The sequence below is a fragment of the Erythrolamprus reginae genome, unplaced genomic scaffold, assembly GCF_031021105.1.
Source record: "Erythrolamprus reginae isolate rEryReg1 unplaced genomic scaffold, rEryReg1.hap1 H_58, whole genome shotgun sequence".
NCBI classification, from domain to species: Eukaryota; Metazoa; Chordata; class Lepidosauria; order Squamata; family Dipsadidae; genus Erythrolamprus; species Erythrolamprus reginae.
Window position 1 is genome coordinate 80,221 of NW_027248515.1, and position 19,051 is coordinate 99,271.

Consider the following 19,051-nt stretch of genomic DNA (forward strand, 5'->3'; position numbering starts at 1 on the left):
AGAGAGAGAGAGAAAGGGGGGAGAGAAAGAGATAGCAAGAGAGAGAACAAGAGAGAGAAAGAGTGTGAGAAAGAAAACAAGAAAGAGTGAGAGAGAGAGAAAGCAAGAGAGGGAGAAAGTGAGAAAAAGAAAGAGATCAAGAGGTGGAAAGAGAGAGAAAGAGAAAGAAAGAAAGAGAGAGAAAGAAAATAAGAGAGAACAAGAGAGAGAGAGAAAGAAAATAAGAGAAAAAGAGATAGCAAGAGAGAGAGAAAGCAAGAGAGACAGATAGGGAGAGGAAAGGAGAGAGAGAAATGAGAACAAAAAGGGGAGAAAAAAGGAGAAATGATTGAGGCAGAGAATGAGAGGAGAGAAAAACAAAAGAGAGAGAGAGGGGTGATTCTTGAAGCATATGGTAAAAAGCACCCAAATAATAAGAAATGCCCCCCAACCCACACCTCTTTTTGAAAAGAATAAAAGAGAAAAAACCCCAGCCCTCAACTGGTTTTGGAAATGGTTCCAGTGTGTATACACACACACACATAAGGGGGGGAGAGAGACAGGGATGGAAAAAGAGGAGAAGTGAGAGGGAAAAGGAATGAGGGAAAAAGGGAGGAAGAGAGAGAAATGACAAACATGAGAGAGAAAAGGGGGAAAGACAGGAGAAGTACCCAGAAATGAGATATAAATTTGAGTAGGGATGATTGATGATTGACTGTATTTATAAGGGGATGTTACATGGGATTGTATATACGAGGGGGTTATGTATGTATGTATGTATGTATTTATTTATTTATTTATTTATTTATTTATTTGATTTGTGTCATTTTGGTTGGTGGTGTGCCCCAGGATTTTGTAAATGTAAAAAATGTGCCGCGGCTCAAAAAAGGTTGAAAATCACTGCCTTAAGGTATTAGAATCCAGGCCCCGCTCAATTCCTGCCTGTAGGAATTGGAGAACTGAAATCACCGACGCCTCTGTGGGGTTGACCTGGTGTTTGGTACAGAACTCATAGAAGGCTGCCCATGTCGCTTGGTATATTCTGGCTGTAGACTGGTGACGGGCTGCTTGCATGGTATCAATAACGTCTGCTGGTTTTGGTGATTCTTTAGTCTGTCCCTCTCAAATGCCAGACGGTCAATTGGAGCCATTGAGGGTCTGGGTGAGTCATGACACCCTGGCTGAGAACAATGTCCCGATCCAGAATCCTCCATGGGGGGGAGATCGATAGGGCGACCAGGTCTGAAAACCACGGGTGATGTGGCCAATGGGTAGCCACCATTAAAATCTCCGCCTGTTCCGTCAGAATTTTGTCCACAGCCTTTTGGATGAGGCTCGTTGGAGGAAAGGCATACAGTAGGCCTTGCGGCCAAGGCGATAGCAGGGCATTGACCTTCTCTGCGCCTGGAGCTGGAAACTGGGTGTAAAACCTCGGAAGTTGGGCGTTGAGGTGGGAAGCAAAGAGATCCACCTTCGGTTCCCTGAACTGACAAACAATCCTCTGGAAAAGTTCCGGGTCCACTTGCCATTCTGAGGGGTCTAAAGTCGCCCTGCTGAGCCAGTCTGCTTGAACGTTGCTTGTCCTGGCAATATGTTCCGCTGCTAATGACACTAAGTGGGTTTCGGCCCATCGAAACAAGACTGTGGTCTCCATCAAGAGCCGACGAGACCTCGTGCCCCCCTGGTGGTTCAGGTGGGCCCTAGTTGCTACATTGTCCGTTAGGACCAGGACATGTTTGTCGTGAACCAGTGGGGTAAAAGTCTGAAGGGCAAGTAACACTGCCCTGAGCTCCAGGAAATTGATGTTGACAGGGGACAGATCCTGTGTGGACAAAAGTCCCTGTGCCATGTGAGCTCTGATGTGTGCTCCCCAGCCGGATAGGCTGGCATCTGTTGTGAGGACCACATGATCTTGGATGTGGATGGGAGTCCCTTGCTGTAACGCTGGCGACCTCCACCAGCATAGGGATTTCTTGAGTCTTTGAGAAAGACGGATCCGCCGATTGGTATGACTCACTCTGGCCTTCTGGACCGGGAGTAGGAACCATTGTAAGGCCCGTATGTGGTGTCGGGCCCAAGGTACAATACCTATGGCTGACACTAATGTCCCCAAAAGTCTGGACAGAAAGGTGAGGGAAGCATGTCGTTGATTTTGTAATTTGTGAATCAGTTGATAAATGTTGGTCTGTCCCTCTGGCGACAGTGACACTGTCCCGGAGACTGTATCGATAACAGACCCTAGATGTAATAGTCTGGTTGTGGGGAACAATTGACTCTTTTTCTGGTTGACGGTGAAGCCATGGGACTCCAACGTCTGCATAGTGAGGGCCAAATCTTCTCTCGCTCTCGACGGGGACTTGGACAGAATGATAATGTCGTCCAAGTACGCCCTCAAGTGGATGGACTGAGAGCAGAGGCCAGCTGATATGACGTCTAGCAATTTGGTGAACGTCCGAGGGGCCGATGACAGGCCGAACGGCATGGCCCAATATTGATAATGGTTCCCTTCTAAGCAGAAATGAAGCAATCTCCAATGAGCTGGATAGATAGGGACATGGAAGTATGCTTCTTTTAAGTCTATAGAAGTGAGAAAGTCCTTTGACCGAATTGCTGTTATAATAGTTTGGAGGGAATGCATTCTGAACCTCCTGTAATGTATGAATACGTTCAGATTTTTTAGATTCAGGATCATTCTGCATCCCCCCGAGGCCTTCGGGACGATGAAGACCACAAAGTAGAAGCCTGTGCCTTCCGCATGTCGAGGCACCCGCTCTATGGCCTGAATGTCCAGGAGGTGGGTGATTTCTTCCATCAACTGTGATCTCTTTTTGGTGTCCTGGACAATGGATGAAGCGGTTGGGCAGGGGCTGGATAAACTCCAATCGCAATCCTTGGGGCATTGTGGCAATGACCCATTTGTCTGATGTCATTGTCTGCCAGAAGGTGTTGAAGCGCTGGAGTTTTCCTCCTAAGGGTTGTGACTCGACCGAGTCACTTGATGCGCTTAAAGCCCCTTTGGTTGTTACCTCTGAAGGGGCGTCTTGCTTGCTGGTATCCTCGTGACCTGTCCTGGAATGATGTATGGTCTGATCTAAAGGAGGCCTGGTTATATTGGCCTTGTTGGTAAGGCCTCTGAGTCTGGTTGGTGTTTTGGGAGGAGTCCCAACGAAAGGACTGGCGTCGCATGTAGGGTGCTTGTCTGTGCTCTTGGCGTTTGTAGGCCTTGGGAAGCACCTTCCTTTTGTCCTTATCTTCTATAAAGACTGGATTTAGTGCGTGTGTAGTTGCTATGTCCCTTGCTGCAAATTTTGCTGCATGAAGTGTTGCATCAGCTGAGAACTCGGCAGTCGCCAGCAATTTGCTCAAGTCCTGGCGCAGGCGACCCTCCTCCGGGTTGAGTCTAGCCTGCATTTCTTGTATCCATATTATAGACGCCCTATTAAAAAAAGGACGCTGTAGCCACCGCTCGAAAGGCCCAACTGGCCAACTGGTGAGTCTTTCATAGCAGAATCTCAGCCTTCCGGTCCTCTGGTCTAAGGCTGTCTCCGGTTTCGGTGGGGACCAATGCATTGGATACTAGGGTCATCACCGGTTGATCGATGGGTGGGAACTCTAGTAGCTTCTCCACTTCTTCATTGAAAGTATAGAATCTCCTCTCCATATTTGAGGGACCTTGCGCTGCAGCCGGATGTTGCCAGGGATGTTTAACACTCTCAAGAAAAATTTCTGAAGCCGGAATATGGTCAGACTCAGGGCAAGGCTCCTTAAAAAGGGTAGTTGCTGGTCTGGCTGCATCAGTGACCTCAGTGGTCTTGGTGCTGCCTGGTAGATCAACCACCTGCTTTGCCTTGTGGAGCAGGACTATGAATAAGGCCGGTTTGAATAGGCCCGCAACTGACAGAGGCTCAGGCATCGTTTCATCTTCAGAGAGGTCATACTCTCTATCATTGTCATCTAATGGTGTTTCCTCTGCTAAGGAGCCATACCCTGAAGGGGGCGGTGCCGACCAGATATCTCTTGTAAGGCCATGTCGAGGTTGCTGACCATATTGCTTTGCTGCCACAGCCATTTCTTGAGAATATGCGTTATTAATTATGTCTTGCATCACAGGAGACATATGTTGCCACGCATCAGAAGGCCCCTGAAGCCCCATAGCTGTGGGGGTAAAGGTGGCTGGAGTGGCTGCTAAGTCTCTTGTTGGATGACTTGGAGGTCTCGACCTCGCCAAGTTAGGCTCAGGAGAAGGCAAGACTTGTGGTTGGAAGGATACTTGCCTCTCAGGGGACCAGTCTCCTTCTGTGGGAATTCCTGTGGCCCCAAAGGTGGATTGGGATGGGGAAGATTCCCATGCCTGAGGTAAGTAACGTGTGGGCATAGGAGGCATTGGAATAGGGTTCTGGAGGGCTGCCTCCAGGGTTTGCTCCAAGGCTTGTATGCGCTTTTCTGCCTCTTTAAGAGAGGAAGATGGTATGGCCTGTGAAGACTTGGCTTTAGCCTTGCTTTTATCCTTGTCCTTGATTTGGGGAGCAGTAGATGGGGAAGTCACTTTGTCCCCTGATTGGTGATCCTCCATAATACTCATGGTTGTACCGAGTATGAGATAGGTTTCCTTTAGATTTGAGGCTCGGGCCTTCAGGAACCAGGCTGTAGTAATTGCTCACACGATGCTTGCCAATCGCAAAATGGTGATAAAGGCCTTACTGAGGCCAACGTTTTTATAGCCACGCCCCTTATGATATGAGGAACTTTCCCGCCTTCCGCCTCTAAAATGGCAGGCCCGGGAAAAAGAACGGGCGGAGAGAAAATGGCGGCGTTCAGCCCAACCCCGGAGCGTTCCGTCGTTTTGCCCTTTTGCCGGTTTTTACTGAGCCATTTCGCGTTCCGCCAGCGAAGGGCGGGGGCGGCGTGTCCTCAGCCGCCTCTCAGCTGAGAGGCACTGGCATCCCGCTAAGTCGAGCCGCTCTGTTCCTCAGAGCTTGCGGTGGCGGCGGCCGCAGCGGCAATTTAGCCACTTAACAGCTGAGAGACCCTGGCAAGGATCCACCCCTCAGTCTCTCCTATTACGGGGCTTTAGGGCCGTCTTGAAGCCTCCCAGTGGGGGGGGCGGACCCCCCCACCTTCAGCTTCCAGCCGAGTGTGGCCACGGAGGCCAGGGACCCCAGGCTGCATTGCTCCCGTGCAGGGCAGTTCCCTCGAAGGGAAAAGGCCCCTGAGGAGGAATGGTGGGGGTGGTGCCCGTGGAGGGCAGAGACCCCATCGCCGTTTTCTTCAGCATCTGTGAAAACAAAGAAAAACCATTAAACAGGTAACAATATTTATTAAACAGTTTTACTTAACAATTTTATTTAGCACTAACAGAAAAAATAGTATCTACTCTAAGAGTGAGTTTTTAAAACTGAGCTCATGGGGGCTACAGGGGGGCGGTGCCTAATTAATTATTCAAATTAATAACTCAGTCTCTGCCAATAAGATTGCAGAATTACCCATGTTGGACTCTCCTTCCAAGTGCATGGAGAATAATATCATAGCATCTTCCTCTGACGCACCTTTGCAAGGGCCCAAACTGAAATCCATACTCCAATTCATAGGCAGTGTCCTGATTGCTTGAATAACTGAACTTGTCCCCTGCCTCCAAATCTCCAAAAGTTATCTACAACAAATATGTAGTTGCATATCCAAAATGAGGACCTCTGATTGCTTTAAATATAAAGATTGATTGTATAGTTACTTATAAAGCAGGTGACTAGAAAATTGCAATGGACAATTCACTGTCAATAAAACTAGATACAGAGGCAATGAATTGCTTTTAAGTATGCCACAGACAAATGGTTCAAGAGAGGAAAGGGAAACAACTTTCCCCAAGAAATATTGATTTGCAATAAACAGGCACAAAGAGAATCCTGAAAAGAAATTAGAACAATTTCCAAGTGTTGTTGAAATATATAATGAAGTCTGTCTACAATAGGAATCATGATCAAGAAGATGATTATGCGTAGTCCTAAGTATTTTCATTAAGGATTTCGATTGAGTGGTAGGGGGAAAGTTTGGCAGATTGTACAATTTACAGCTTTAAATGGGATAGTTAATACCTTAGAAGATAGAAATAAAATTCTGAGATGTTAAAAAAATATTAGATGATTGAAACTAACAATAATATTTAATTAAAACGAGTGCAAAGTCTACAGGTAGAAGATGGACAATACCTAGGATTTGTAATAATATTGTGAAAACTGTTTTGGAATAGTTATGGAATAGTAGTATGGATTGCTATTCAACGTAAACAAGTTGATACTGCTGCTAAAATGGAAAATGGAATTTTATTGTGAGTTTTTTTGTATAATTTTTAAAAACTATTCTCTACTTTAATGTACAATACAAAATACCTTCTTTTTTAATACAATAAAAATAATTGTACTTTTATTGTATTAAAATTGTATTTGACTGAGTGGGCATGGCCAACTTGACCTCACTCACATCAAGGGGTACCTCACCTGGGCTCTCCTCAAAGGCCTCAATGGGATACAATTTATTTCCCCTATTTATTTACTACTATTGAACATTCAAAATACACTATTTAACCCCATGTATATATGCCATATGTCAGTGATTTTCAACCTTTTTTTGAGCCGCGGCACATTTTTTATATTTACAAAATCCTGCGGCACACCACCAACCAAAATGACACAAAATGACACCCTAAGACACTCTCCTCTCTTTTTCCATCCCTGTCTCCTCCCCACCCTTGTGTGTGTGTGTGTGTGTGTGTATACACACTTTTGAACCATTTCCAAAAACAGGGGAGGGCTGGGTTTTTCTCTCTCTTATTCTTTGGGTGCTTTTTATCATATGCTTTAAATCAAGAGTCACTTCTCTCTCTCTTTTGTTTCTCTCTCTTTCGTCTCATTCTCTGTCTCAATCATTTTCTCATTTCTCTTTTTTCCTCCCCTTTTTGCTCATTTCTCTCTCTCCCCTCCTATCCTTTTCTCTCTCTCTCTTGCTTTCTTTCTCTCTCTTTCTCTCTTACCTTCTTTCTCTCACTCTTACTTTATCTCTCTTTCTCTCTTTTCTTTCTCTTGCTTTCTCTCACACACACTCTCTTTCTCTCTCTCTTGCTTTCTTTCTCTCTTTCTTTCTCTCTCTCTCACTCTCTCAACAAAAAGTTGCAAAACTGGAACCTGAACTTCCTTCTTCGCGGCACACCTGACAATGTCTCGCGGCACACTAGTGTGCCACGGCACACTGGTTGAAAAACACTGCCTTAAGGAGACAAGTGGCAGCTCTCGCAGCCATCATAAGAGTGTCTGGGGCTCGCTCTTTAACTCACCATCTATGGGTGAAGGATTTCCTTAAGGGAGCCTCCAATATACACTCTCCACTGGTCCATAGATTCGCGACATGGGACCTCTCCTTAGCTCTATGGGCACTTACGAGACCTCCGTTTGAACCCCTAAGAACGGTTCTGCTGAGGGTTCTTTCCATTAAGACGGCCTTCCTCGTAGCCATAACATCAGCTCGGTGAGTGTCAGAACTTTCAGCACTTTCTATCCGTCTGGACCTTTGCATTTTCCACCCGGATAGAGTGGTCCTGAGATTAGACCCGCCATTTGTGCCAAAAATCAACACTACCTTCCATAAGAAACAAGAGTTGATACTACCAGACTTTTGCACACATGGCAACCATCCCTCTGAGCTCTCGTGGCACAAATTAGACGTCAGACGTGCCTTAAAAATTTATATTAGGAGGACAGAATCTTTCAGAAAGTCAGAGTCATTGTTTGTCGCCTTTGCACAGCAAAGGTTGGGACTTAGAGTGTCCCCGCAAATTATCAGTAGATGGCTCCGAGACTGCATTTACGACGCCTATAAGTCAAGCTCTCGGTCTCCACCAGAAGGGGTGACAGCTCACTCGACCCGGAGTGCAGCCACGTCAACAACATGGACAACGCAAGCCTCCATTGAGGATATTTGCCGAGCAGCGACCTAGTCGGCTCCGTCCACCTTTATCCGCCATTATAAGTTGGACTCTTTTGCATAATCAGAAGCATCATTCGGAAGGCAGGTGCTACAACGGGTGTGTGTCACTCCAGCGACCCTGGAACAGTCTTGTCCCACCCAGAGGAACTGATCTTTGGTATATCCCATGTTGGACTCTCCTTCCAAGTGCAGTGGAGAAGAACCATTGTACATACCTGAACGGTCTTCTCAATGCACTGGAAGGAGAATCCAAACCCACCCGGCTTGTTCTTTGTTCCCAGTTCAGGGACACCGGAGTTGGGTTGTTCTAAAGTTCGTAGTTGTTGTTCCTGGAGAAATAAAGTTTCTAGTTATTCTTACACTGTCTTCGTTTTTAAAACTGAGCTCATGGGGGCTACAGGGGGGCGGTGCCTAATTAATTATTCAAATTAATAGCTCAGTCTCTGCCAATAAGATTGTAGAATTACCCATGTTGGACTCTCCTTCCGGTGCATCGAGAAGACCGTTCAGGTATGTACAAAGGTTCTTCCATTTTAAATTCATAATCTAAATTCCCTTACTAGATAGAAAAAAATATTTTCCATTGTTTGTTTCTAAATATCAATGGTGAACTGCAAAAGCAAGCTACTTTAGATTGACTTTTTATGAAATGGAATAAATGGATACATTTCTTTTTTTCCTTTCTCCTAAAGGTTGTGTACAGATTAGCTGCAGTTCAAAGATTTGTAAACTGACTTCTTTAATCTCATAAAGTGCTTTTCCTTCACATTTCTAGGAAGGCAATGCTTAGTTGTTAATGTTATTTCTTTTCATTTTGTCTAAAGGGTTTCTTCATGGGGTAATTGATACAAATTAGAAAAGAATTATAAAAACAACTATAGCTTATGACTTTAGATCAAGCGAACAACATAATATCTTTGCTTAACAGAGATTGAAAAAAGAATTATCTCGGGAACTGGGAAAAAGATAACTTGTATAAAATATTTCATGGGAAACAGGCCTGGCATAAAATTTAGAAAAATTAAAAAACCTTAGCATACCTCTGCTGCCAAACAAAATTTTGTCTATTTCCTCAAGTAATTTCTTGCCCTAGCTTGAAAAACAACACAGGTTGCAAATAAATCATGTTCTTAGAATCAGTAAAGCTTGCCAGTATAAGGCCAGTAACATTTCACAGCATTTTTTCCTTTCTAAAAAACTAGTGTTTATGAATCAATTACTAATCAGTGTTTTCTGCCTTGTAGGCCTGCTTCGTCCCCTCAGCTTTCACATGATGATACGCATTTACGCATTGAGCATTATGCTAGCAGGTATGAGATCAGGTGATTTGTTAGGGAAATTTTCCTTGAAACATTTTTTTTAAAAGTAAATCATTATTGCAACCACCATCGCTCAGATAGTAAGAAATGAAGCTATGCTCATTTTAAATTACTAAGATTTATGGTGTACATGTTTACTAACTATGCATGTTTACTAATTTCTGCTAATCATCTTGCTAACTAATCTGCATGTAGAATTACTGCATGATATTTAGCATGTATGTTATGTAATTGAAAATAGAAGATAGCAATAGCATTTAGACTTATATACCGTATATACTCTAGTATAAGTCGACCTGATTATAAGCCCTCGATTTACCTACTTTTGCCACAAAAACTGGGAAAATTTATTGATTCGAGTATAAATTGAGGGTGGAAAATGCAGTGGCTACTGGTAACTTATAAGAATGGAAACCAATAAAATTACATTAATTGAGGCATCAGTAGATTAAATGTTTTAGAATATTTATTCCAAAGAAAACCAGGAAACTAGCTCTGTAAGTTTAAAAGAGGCTAAACAAAAACAATCTGGTATTAACAATAACTTAAAAAGTAAAAAAAAGTAGCTCAATCAGCAATCAAGCTAAAACCTAAGAGTTAAAATCCACAACTTGAGCGTCCTCCTCGATTCACAGCTGACATTGGTACATCATCTTTCAGCTGTGGTGGGGAGGGCGTTCGCACAGGTTTGCCTGGCGCACCAGTTGCGGCCCTATTTGGACAGGGAGTCATTGCTCACAGTCACTCATGTCCTCATCACCTCGAGGTTCGACTACTGTAACACTCTCTACATGGGGCTACCTCTGAAAAGTGTTTGGAAACTTCAGATCGTGCAGAATGCCGCCGCGAGAGCTATTGTGGGCTTACCTAGGTTTGCCCACGTTTCTCCAACACTCTGTGGCCTGCATTGGCTGCCGATCAGTTTCCGGTCACAATTCAAAGTGTTGGTAATGACCTATAAAGCCCTACGTGGCATCAGACCAGAATACCTCCAAGATCACCTTCTGCCGCATGAATCCCAGCGGCCGATAAGGTCCACAGAGTTGGTCTTCTCTGGGTCCTGTCGACTAAACAATGTCGTCTGGCGGGCCTCAGGGGAAGAGCCTTCTCTGTGGCGGCCCCGGCCCTCTGGAATCAACTCCCCCCAGAGATTAGAACTGCCCCCACCCTCCTTGTCTTTCGTAAATTGCTTAAGACCCACCTATACCGCCAGGCATGGGGGAATTGAAAATTTCCCCCCAGGCTTATATAGTTTTTTGTATGGTACGTTTGTGTTGTATGGTTTTATATAATGGGTTTTTTAGATATCTCTTTTTAAATATTAGATTTGTTTACTCTATATTGTTTATTATTGTTGTGAGCCACTCCGAGTCTTCAGAGAGGGGCGGCATACAAATCTAATAAATTATTATTATTATTATTTATTATTCCTTCTCATCATCTGTATGTCCAAACAGAGTTTCAGCATTAGCTGCTGTGAGGTTATCAGCATAGAAAATCAAATAGGTAGATAGGTAGGTAGGTAGATAGGTAGAGAGACAGAGAGAGAGAAAAGAGAGAGAGAGATGATAGATAGATAGATAGATAGATAGATAGATAGATAGATAGATAGATAGATAGATAGATAGATAGATAGAGTAGCAAGACAAGCAAAACTTGTTTAAAAAAAAACCCTCCCGGTTTCAGTGAGGGAAAAAGGAGGCACCTTGGCTACACACCCGCTCCTTCAAAGAAATAGCTGGTATTCTTCGCGGGGCAGACGGGCGCACACACAAACACACACATGCTCGCCCTCCAAAATTCATTCTCCCCTTTTTTTTGTTCCCTTGACTCCCACCCTCCCACTTTCCCAGTGGCCTAAGGCTGTGTAGGGCTCTCCTCACCCAGCCATGCAAGTGCAGTCAATCAGTTGCCAAATGGCATGTTTTCCTCTCCTCCCAACTGAGGGGGAACTTCAAGCTCTGGATTTTAAATACAACTGAAAGGGGACACAAGAAGAAGGTAGCCAGCCGCTTGTCATCCAGGCTCTCTCTCTCTCACTGTCTGCGCCGCTGTCGCTGTGCACGGTGCAAAAAAGGACGGAGGGGAAGGGAGAGGGGGCCCATGCAGTTGACAGCAAGACATCAGGCAAATCATCCCCCCTCCCTCCCTCCTGCCCCTGCCACCACGCGCCCTCTCAGTTCAGCTTACCCAATAGACAGCTGAGAAGGAGGCTCAATAGCCGGCTCCAAACGGACCAGGCTCGTCGCTTTTGGAACTGCGGGAAAGGCAAGCGGCGTTAAGAGCCACCTCATCTCCTCCGTCCATTGAAATTCAAGCTTTTTCCTCAAAAATACTCCCTTCGCAGAAATGTCCTTCCTGGACTGGCTAACGCCACCACTGCTGCCTGTGGAGTCGCATATAACAGTATAAGTGTCCCTGCCGGCGCTTGGGCCATCGTAGCGCCCGAGCACCGGCAGTGACTCGAGTATAAGTCGAGGTCACATTTTTTCAGCACATTTTGTTGCTGAAAAACTCAACTTATACTCGAGTATATACGGTACTGCTTCATAGTAATCTAATAAATAATAGTGCTTTTACAGTCCTCTCAAGCGATTTACATAATCAGCATACTGCCCCCAACAATCTGGGTCCTCATTTTACCCACTTCGGAAGCATGGAAGGATGAGTCAACCTTGAGCCAGTGGTGAGATATGAACCGCTGAACTATAACTAACAGTTAGCTGAGGTAGCCTGCAATGATGCACTCTAATCACTGCGCCACCCCGGCTCTTAAAACACATAGTTTATTTACAACTAATCTACTTTTGTTCAAAACATACTATGCAGTTTTCTTTCTGGAAATATACTTTGGCATATACTACTGGGCGTATACTTCTACACTATAGTAGTGCAGAATAATAATTTACCCCCAGTATCTAATCCTCAATATATAGGTCATAAATTTTAACTTTAATTTCATCTTTTGTTAAAGAGCCGCCTCGAGTCCACGGCGAGGGGCGGCATACAAATCCAATAAATAAATAAATAGGACATTGAATTGCTATTTAAAAAAATATAAAACAATGCTACATTCACTTGTTTTTAGAAAACTAGTATAAATATTAAAAGATAACAGTCATATCACTATTTTTGTACACTCCTAGGAAATTAAGGATAGATAGATAGAACAGAAATAATACTTTGTTTTAATGCCAAGAAAAGAATTACAATTTTCACATTTCATATGCATTGAGCAGAAGATAATTTATACTTGACATCTTTTGACACAATAATGAGTGTTTGTCTGTCGGTAGACAATATTCCAGGATCTCATCATAATTATATTTTTGTTTTCAGTTTTTAATTCGGAGACGATACAGTTAATTTTAAGATATTTTCCTTTCTTCATAGACTAGCGGAAATGGAGAACACCAATGGAACATATATGAACGATAGTATTTCTCCTAATGAGAGCATGTGAGTATGCCACTGAGAAATTATAGGAAATTTAATTTGTATGCATGCTTTCAGATTATCCTCAAATTATCTAAAAATTATCCACAGTATGTATCTAGAAAGTTACATAGAATTCTGCTCTAGGCTACTAGTTGCCAGACTCTATTGAAGGTAATATTTGAAATTTAACATCACCGTCTTATGTAAAAATCCTTTAAGAGAAACAAAAATGTTAGTTTGTAACTATCTTAATATGTATTTTGTTTCCCTTTTAAAGTTAAACAGACATTAAAAAGACATAGTCTTTGATCAAATGTAGAAATTCTGATGATTTTCATGAAGCCACAAATAAGCCTGGAGTAGCTGCTGATTAAGGTCCTTCATCAAAGCTGCTCCAAAGTTCAGTACAAAACAAAACTCTAAGTACTGATCAATCTTTAATGTATTGATTTGCTCAGAAGTGGGATATTTATGTTTCTATTCCTAGTGAAATCCCCTGCGCTATACAATTATTAACACTTTTAATCACATCAAGAATTATCCATAGAGTTTCTATCATTTACCACAATATGAAGAGCGGCAGTCCCCAAACTACGGCCCGTGGGATGGATGCAGCCCACTGAGGCCATTTATCCAGCCTGTAGCAGCACACGAGATTTTACCGATCGATATAATAAGCTCCCGAATCTCCTGTCCACTCACCGCGGTCGGCTGCTGAGCGAGGAGGAGGTGGAGAGCCAAGAGGCGGGGAGGAAAGCGGGCCTGCAATTGACCCCTTTCTTTCTCGCCTTTAGGGAGAGAAATTGTTGCTGTCCTATGGCAGAGCAGCAACAGTTCCTCTCCCTAAACACGAGAAAGAAAGGATCCAATTGCAGGCCCGCTTTCCTCCCCGCCCCTTGGCTCTTCACCTCATTTTCCTCCTCTCCACCTCCTCCTCCGCAGTGAGTGGACGGGAGATTCAGGAAAAGGTGATTGGCGATTCCAAAACCGTGCACTGAAAGTCACAGCTAAGTGCGCCATGGCTAAGTGTGGGGGGGGAGGGGGCCACTTGCAAACCCCTGACCTCCACCGCCTCCCCCCTGCGGCACAAGGAGAGCACACCTCGCCGCTGACACAGGCGGCGGGGACCACCCTGTCCCCCCTTCAGGGCCTTTTTGATAGCCCTTCCTGGCAGAGGCGCCACGTCTGCCTCCCCGCCGGCTTCCGCTGCTGGCGCGCAGTTCTTCTCACCCGAAGCCTGGTGTTGACGCTTGAGAGCGGGCTTGGGGTTTTTGGCATCAGTGGCCGCCACGGCGCCGTTGCTGTTGTTGTCACGGCAGCTGGGAAGCAGCGCAGGAAAGCTGCGTGTTTGAAAAGCGCACTGCTTTCCCAGGCAGCCGGCTTTGCTGGCTGGTGCAGGGCAGCCGCGGCGGCGACAACAATGGCACCGTGGCGGCCACTGATGCCAAAAGCCCCAAGCCCGATCTCAAGCGTCAATACCAGGCTTCAGGTGAGCAGAGCTGTGCACCAGCGGCGGAAGCCGGCGGGGAGGCAGACACGGCGCCTCTGCAGGGAAGGGCTATCAAAAAGGCCCTGAAGGGGGACAGGGCAGTCCCCGCCACCTATGTCAGTAGCTTGGTGGCCGCGCCAGCCGGGGCAGGAGAAGGCTGGAGTTGCACAGAAAGCAGCACCCCCTGGTGGGGCTGGGTCCGAGAGGAGCTGCCGCTGTCGTTGCATGGGAGGGCGCGGAGGCGGTGCCCATTGGAGAAGTGGAGAGAGAGAGAAGTGGACCGAAAGAAAGAAAAGGGAAAAAGAGGGAGGGAAAGAGAAGTGGAGAGGAAGGAAGGAGGGAGGGGAGGGAGGGAGGGAAAGGAGGAAGAGAGAAAGGGGGAGAAAGAGAGGGAGAGATAGAAGGAGAGAGAAAGAGGGAGGGAGAGATAGAGAGGAGGAGAGAAAGGAAGAGGAGAGATGGAAAGGGAGAGAGAGAAAGAGGGAGAGAAAGAGGGAGAGATACAAAGAGGGAGAGATAGAAAAAGAGTGAGTGAAAGAGAGAGGAGAGAGAAAGAAAGAAAGAGAGAGAGAGAGAGAGAGAGTGACAGAGAGAAAGACAAGGAGAGAAAGAGGAAGAGAGAAAGGAAGAGGAGAAAGAAAGTGACAGAGAGAAAGACAGGGAGAGAAAGAGGGAGAGAGGGAAGGAGTGAGAGATACAAAGGGAGAGAGAAAGAGAGTGAGTGAGAGAAAGAGAGAGAAGAGAGAAAGAAAGAGTTAAAGAAAGAAAGAGAGAAAGAGGGAGAGATAGAGAGGAAGAGAGAAAGGAAGATGGAGAGATGGAAAGAGAGTGAGAGAGAGAAAAAGAGAAATAGAAAAATGAGAAAATGATGGAGGGAAAGAACAAGGGAGAGGAAAATGAAACAAATGAGAAAGAAGGAAAAAAGGGAGAGGGAAGAGAGATGTGGAGAGAGAGAGAAGGAAGAAAGGAGAAATGGAGGGAGTTTGTTGATTTAAGTTTAAATTTACTTGTTAATAAAGAAGTATAAATTAATTTATTACTTCTTTATTTTAAATACTGTATTTGTTCCCATTTTGTTTTTTACTTTAAATAAGGTATGTGCAGTGTGCATAGGGATTTGTTCATATGTTTTTTTTATAGTCCGGCCCTCCAACAGTGAACTGGCCCCCTGTGTAAAAGGTTTGGGGACTCCTGATGTAGAGTTTCTATCAGTTACCTATTATTATTATTATTATTATTATTATTATTATTATTATTATTATTATTATTAATTGGATTTGTATGCCGCTCCTCTCCGCAGACTCTCCGCATAACTATTACCATGTTATGGTACTTATGTAATAGATATTTTCTGTATAGAATGAAGAGGAGAAGTACCGTATATACTTGAGTATAGGTTGACCCAATTATAAGCCGAGGCACCTACTTTTGCCACAAAAACTGGGAAAACTTATTGACTCGAATATAAGCCTAGGGTGGAAAATACAGTGGCTACTGGTAACTTTTAAAAATGGAATATTCTTCTATTGTAGCTTTTTAAAATTGTTTTCATAAGAGAATTTAAAAAAAAACATATGAAGAACAGTTGCAGGAACAGGGTATATCTAGTTTAATGGAAAAAAGGACCAGGGGAGACATGGTAGCATTCTTCCACTATCTCAGGGTTTGCCACAAAGAAGAGAGAGTCAACCTATTCTCCAAAGTAGCTGAAGGTAGAACAAGAAGCAATGGGTGGAAACTAAACAAGGAGAGAAGCAACTAAGGAGAAAATTTCTGACATTTAGAACAATGAATCTGTGGAACAGCTTGTCACTAGAAGTTGTGAATGCTCCAACACTGGAAGTTTTAAAGATGATGTTGGATACCCACTTGTCTGAAGTAGTGTAGGGCTTCCTGCCTAGGCAAGGGGTTAGACTAGAAGATCTCCAAGGTCCCTTCCAATTCTGTTGTTATTATTATTATGTAACTTTTCCTTCCAAAATGTTTTTTATTTCTTGCACCTTTCTTCCTCCCCTTCCAAAATCTCTTTTTTTAATTCCTTCTTTTATCATAACCAAAAACCTCTTAAAATATCTTTAGGAATGTAATCAAACCTGTTATCTTAATCTTCATTACAATATCATTATAATTTTCTTAATAATTGGGATTTCATATATTATTTCTAAACAATTGCTTAAATCAAACTTCCATATGATAAATATTCAGATTTTTCCATTTAAAACATATTTCATAAGTTAAAATCATTACTATCTCAATAGATCAGTAAATAACAATTGGGGGTTACTCAATCATTAATTGTAAAATCTTTCTTCTACTTTATATTTATCCTGCGTAAGGAGAAACCATACTCTAAAAAAAAGTAAATCTATTCATATTAATTATGTAGAACAAATGATTAATGACAAAATTCATACTTTTATATTATCCTAACCTTTGTATTTGTTTTAAACAAGTCAGCATTAACAATCCTCTTAGGTATGATAAGTATAGTTGGAAGAAAAAGTTTAATTACACAGAGTTATCCCCAATTGAAGCAATATTTTCTTATAAAATAACCTCTTCTATTACTAGAAATTAACCAAATTTAAATGGGTAACTTACATTTTACTTGTACATTTTATTTACTTGTAAAATATTGTTGCTAGCTTGATCAGTGTTCCCTCTAATTTTTTTTCTGGGTGAGCGGAAAAGTATAGTGTCTGAGCGGCAGTCCCTTTGGGACTGGGCAGCATATAAGTATAATTAAATAAAGAAAGAAATAAAGAAATAAAGTAAGCAAGTAAGTGTGGGCGTGCGCTATCACACATGAATGAGTTCTTGCATCCATAATTCTATCCTTTCTGTGTCTCCCTCCCTCTTTCCTCCCTCCCTCTTTCCTTTCTATCTCTCCCTCCCTTTCCTCCCTCCCTCTTTTCTTTCTATCTCCCCTCCCTCTTTCCTTTCTATCTTTCTCTCCCCCTGCCTTTCTCCAAGCCCTTCCTTTTCCCTCTCCCTATCCTACTACCCCCCTCTCCCTCCTTTCTATCTCTCCCTCCCCCTTTCTCTCTCCTTTCCTTCATCTTTCTTTCTCTCTCTCTCTCCATCCCTCTTCCTTTTTCTCTTCCTTCCTTCCTCTCTTTTTTGTTCTTTCTCTCTCCCTCCTTCCCTCCCTCTATGTCTTTCCCTCTCCCTCCTTCCCCCCTCTATTTCTCTCTCTCTTGCTTTCTTTCCCTCTCTTTCTCTCTTGCTTTCTTTCTCTCTCATTCTCTCTCCCCTCCTTTTTCTCTCTCTTTCTCTTGTTCACCACGCCAGCAACAGAGAGAAAGAGAGAGAGAGAGCCGGAGAGAGAGTGGAAGGCGCCATTGTCTTCGCCTCCGCCCGCCGGCTCTGCAGCTAAGAGGCAGCAGCCATCAACCCCCTCGCCCTCCCAGGCGTCCCCAGCGCCCGGCCCCACGCCGCCTCCCGTTAGCCCGGCTGACTTTTCCCTGCTGCCGAAGCTGTTTTCTCTTAATGGCGCAAAGCCACACAGTCCTGGACTCCCGGATCGCTTTTTCAATGCGTGGCGCTTTCCTGGGCAGATGGCTTTGCTGACCGGAGCAGCGAGCGATCCGGGAGTCCGGGACTGTGTTGCTTTGCGCCATGAAGAGAAAATGGCTCCGGCAGCAGGGAAAAGTCGGTCGTTTTCTCTTCATGGTGCAAAGCCACACAGTCCCGGACTCCCGGATTGCTCGCCCCAAGGCAGGAGGCGGCGGAGGAGAGGGGGCGGATCGCGCCCCAAGGCAGAAGGCGGTGGTGGAGGAGAGGGGGCAGATCCCGCCCCAAGACAGGAGGTGGCGGAGGAGGAGAGGGGGTGGATCGCGCCCCAAGGCAGGAGGTGGAGGAGGAGGAGAGGGGGTGGATCGGGCGGGCAAGGGGCAGGGCGGAGAAACCAGGCGCGCATTTGGCCGGAGACACCGTGGGGAGGCAGGGGCGGCCGTGGCTCTCTTTCCTCCTATTGCCGCACCTCCCCGCCCCCACCCCCCCACGGGCTGGCAGGGGGATGGGGAGCGCGCACCCATGGAAAAGGGCGCGCGCGGGGGTATTTGGGGGTGCGCGCCTGCTCATGGGCGCAGCTTACGGGGAACGGTGAGCTTGATCAGAAGAGAAAACCATGGTTTCCTCTTCTGAAAGTCTCTTCAACCCTCCCGCCCCTTCCCCCAGTGCTTCCTGTAGAGGAGGAGCTGTGATTGGTTCAGCCTGCTGCCAATCAGACAGCTCTCTCAGTGGCTCCTTTCTGTGTAGAGGAGGAATTGTGATTGGTTTAGCCTGCTGCCAATCAGGCAGCTGACGGGTGTTGCCGTCTGGACTGTAGCAAGAGCAGAAGCAGCTGTGGAAAGAAAAAAACCTCGTGTTGCCAGAACCATGAGGTTTCCTTCCTCCCTGCCATTCACATCCGAACTGTGCAGCTTTGGAAAATGCTGCACGGGAGTTTTCAGGTCAGTGAAGGTCAGTGACTCGAGTTTAAGTCGAGGTTGGATTTTTCAGCACATTTTTTTGTGCTGAAAATCTCAGCTTATGCTCGAGTATATACGGTACATAAATAAGTTTTTTTGCTGAACTCTATTGCTTCCAATTTTTTTTAACAAAGGATCAGGAATTTAGTGTTTATGATCACACTAAGTTCTTCTACAAAGTGAAAAATTTCTTGAAGGATTTCATTTTTGAATCTGTTTTAATTTTCATTTCATTAAAATGAATTAATTTGTGGAAAGCATTGTTGGTTAAATATCTATTTTTAAAAGTTGCACGATATAAGGAGAGAAAGTTTAACTTAAGGTTAAGTAGTCTTTAGCTGAACATTAATTCATGACTTTTATCATTTAACTTTAATGGT

The 19,051-nt window shown here is 44.5% G+C and overlaps 1 protein-coding gene across 1 annotated transcript in view; it reads left to right on the forward strand.

Annotated features, from left to right (window-relative positions):
* Window positions 1-19,051, forward strand: part of LOC139155785 (dystrophin-like) — a 180,065-nt gene that overhangs the window by 66,790 nt on the left and 94,224 nt on the right. The window contains exons 3-4 of the mRNA XM_070731059.1: window positions 9,198-9,275; window positions 12,666-12,731. Of these exons, the coding sequence (XP_070587160.1) occupies window positions 9,198-9,275; window positions 12,666-12,731 (144 nt within the window). The remainder of the gene's footprint in view (window positions 1-9,197; window positions 9,276-12,665; window positions 12,732-19,051) is intronic.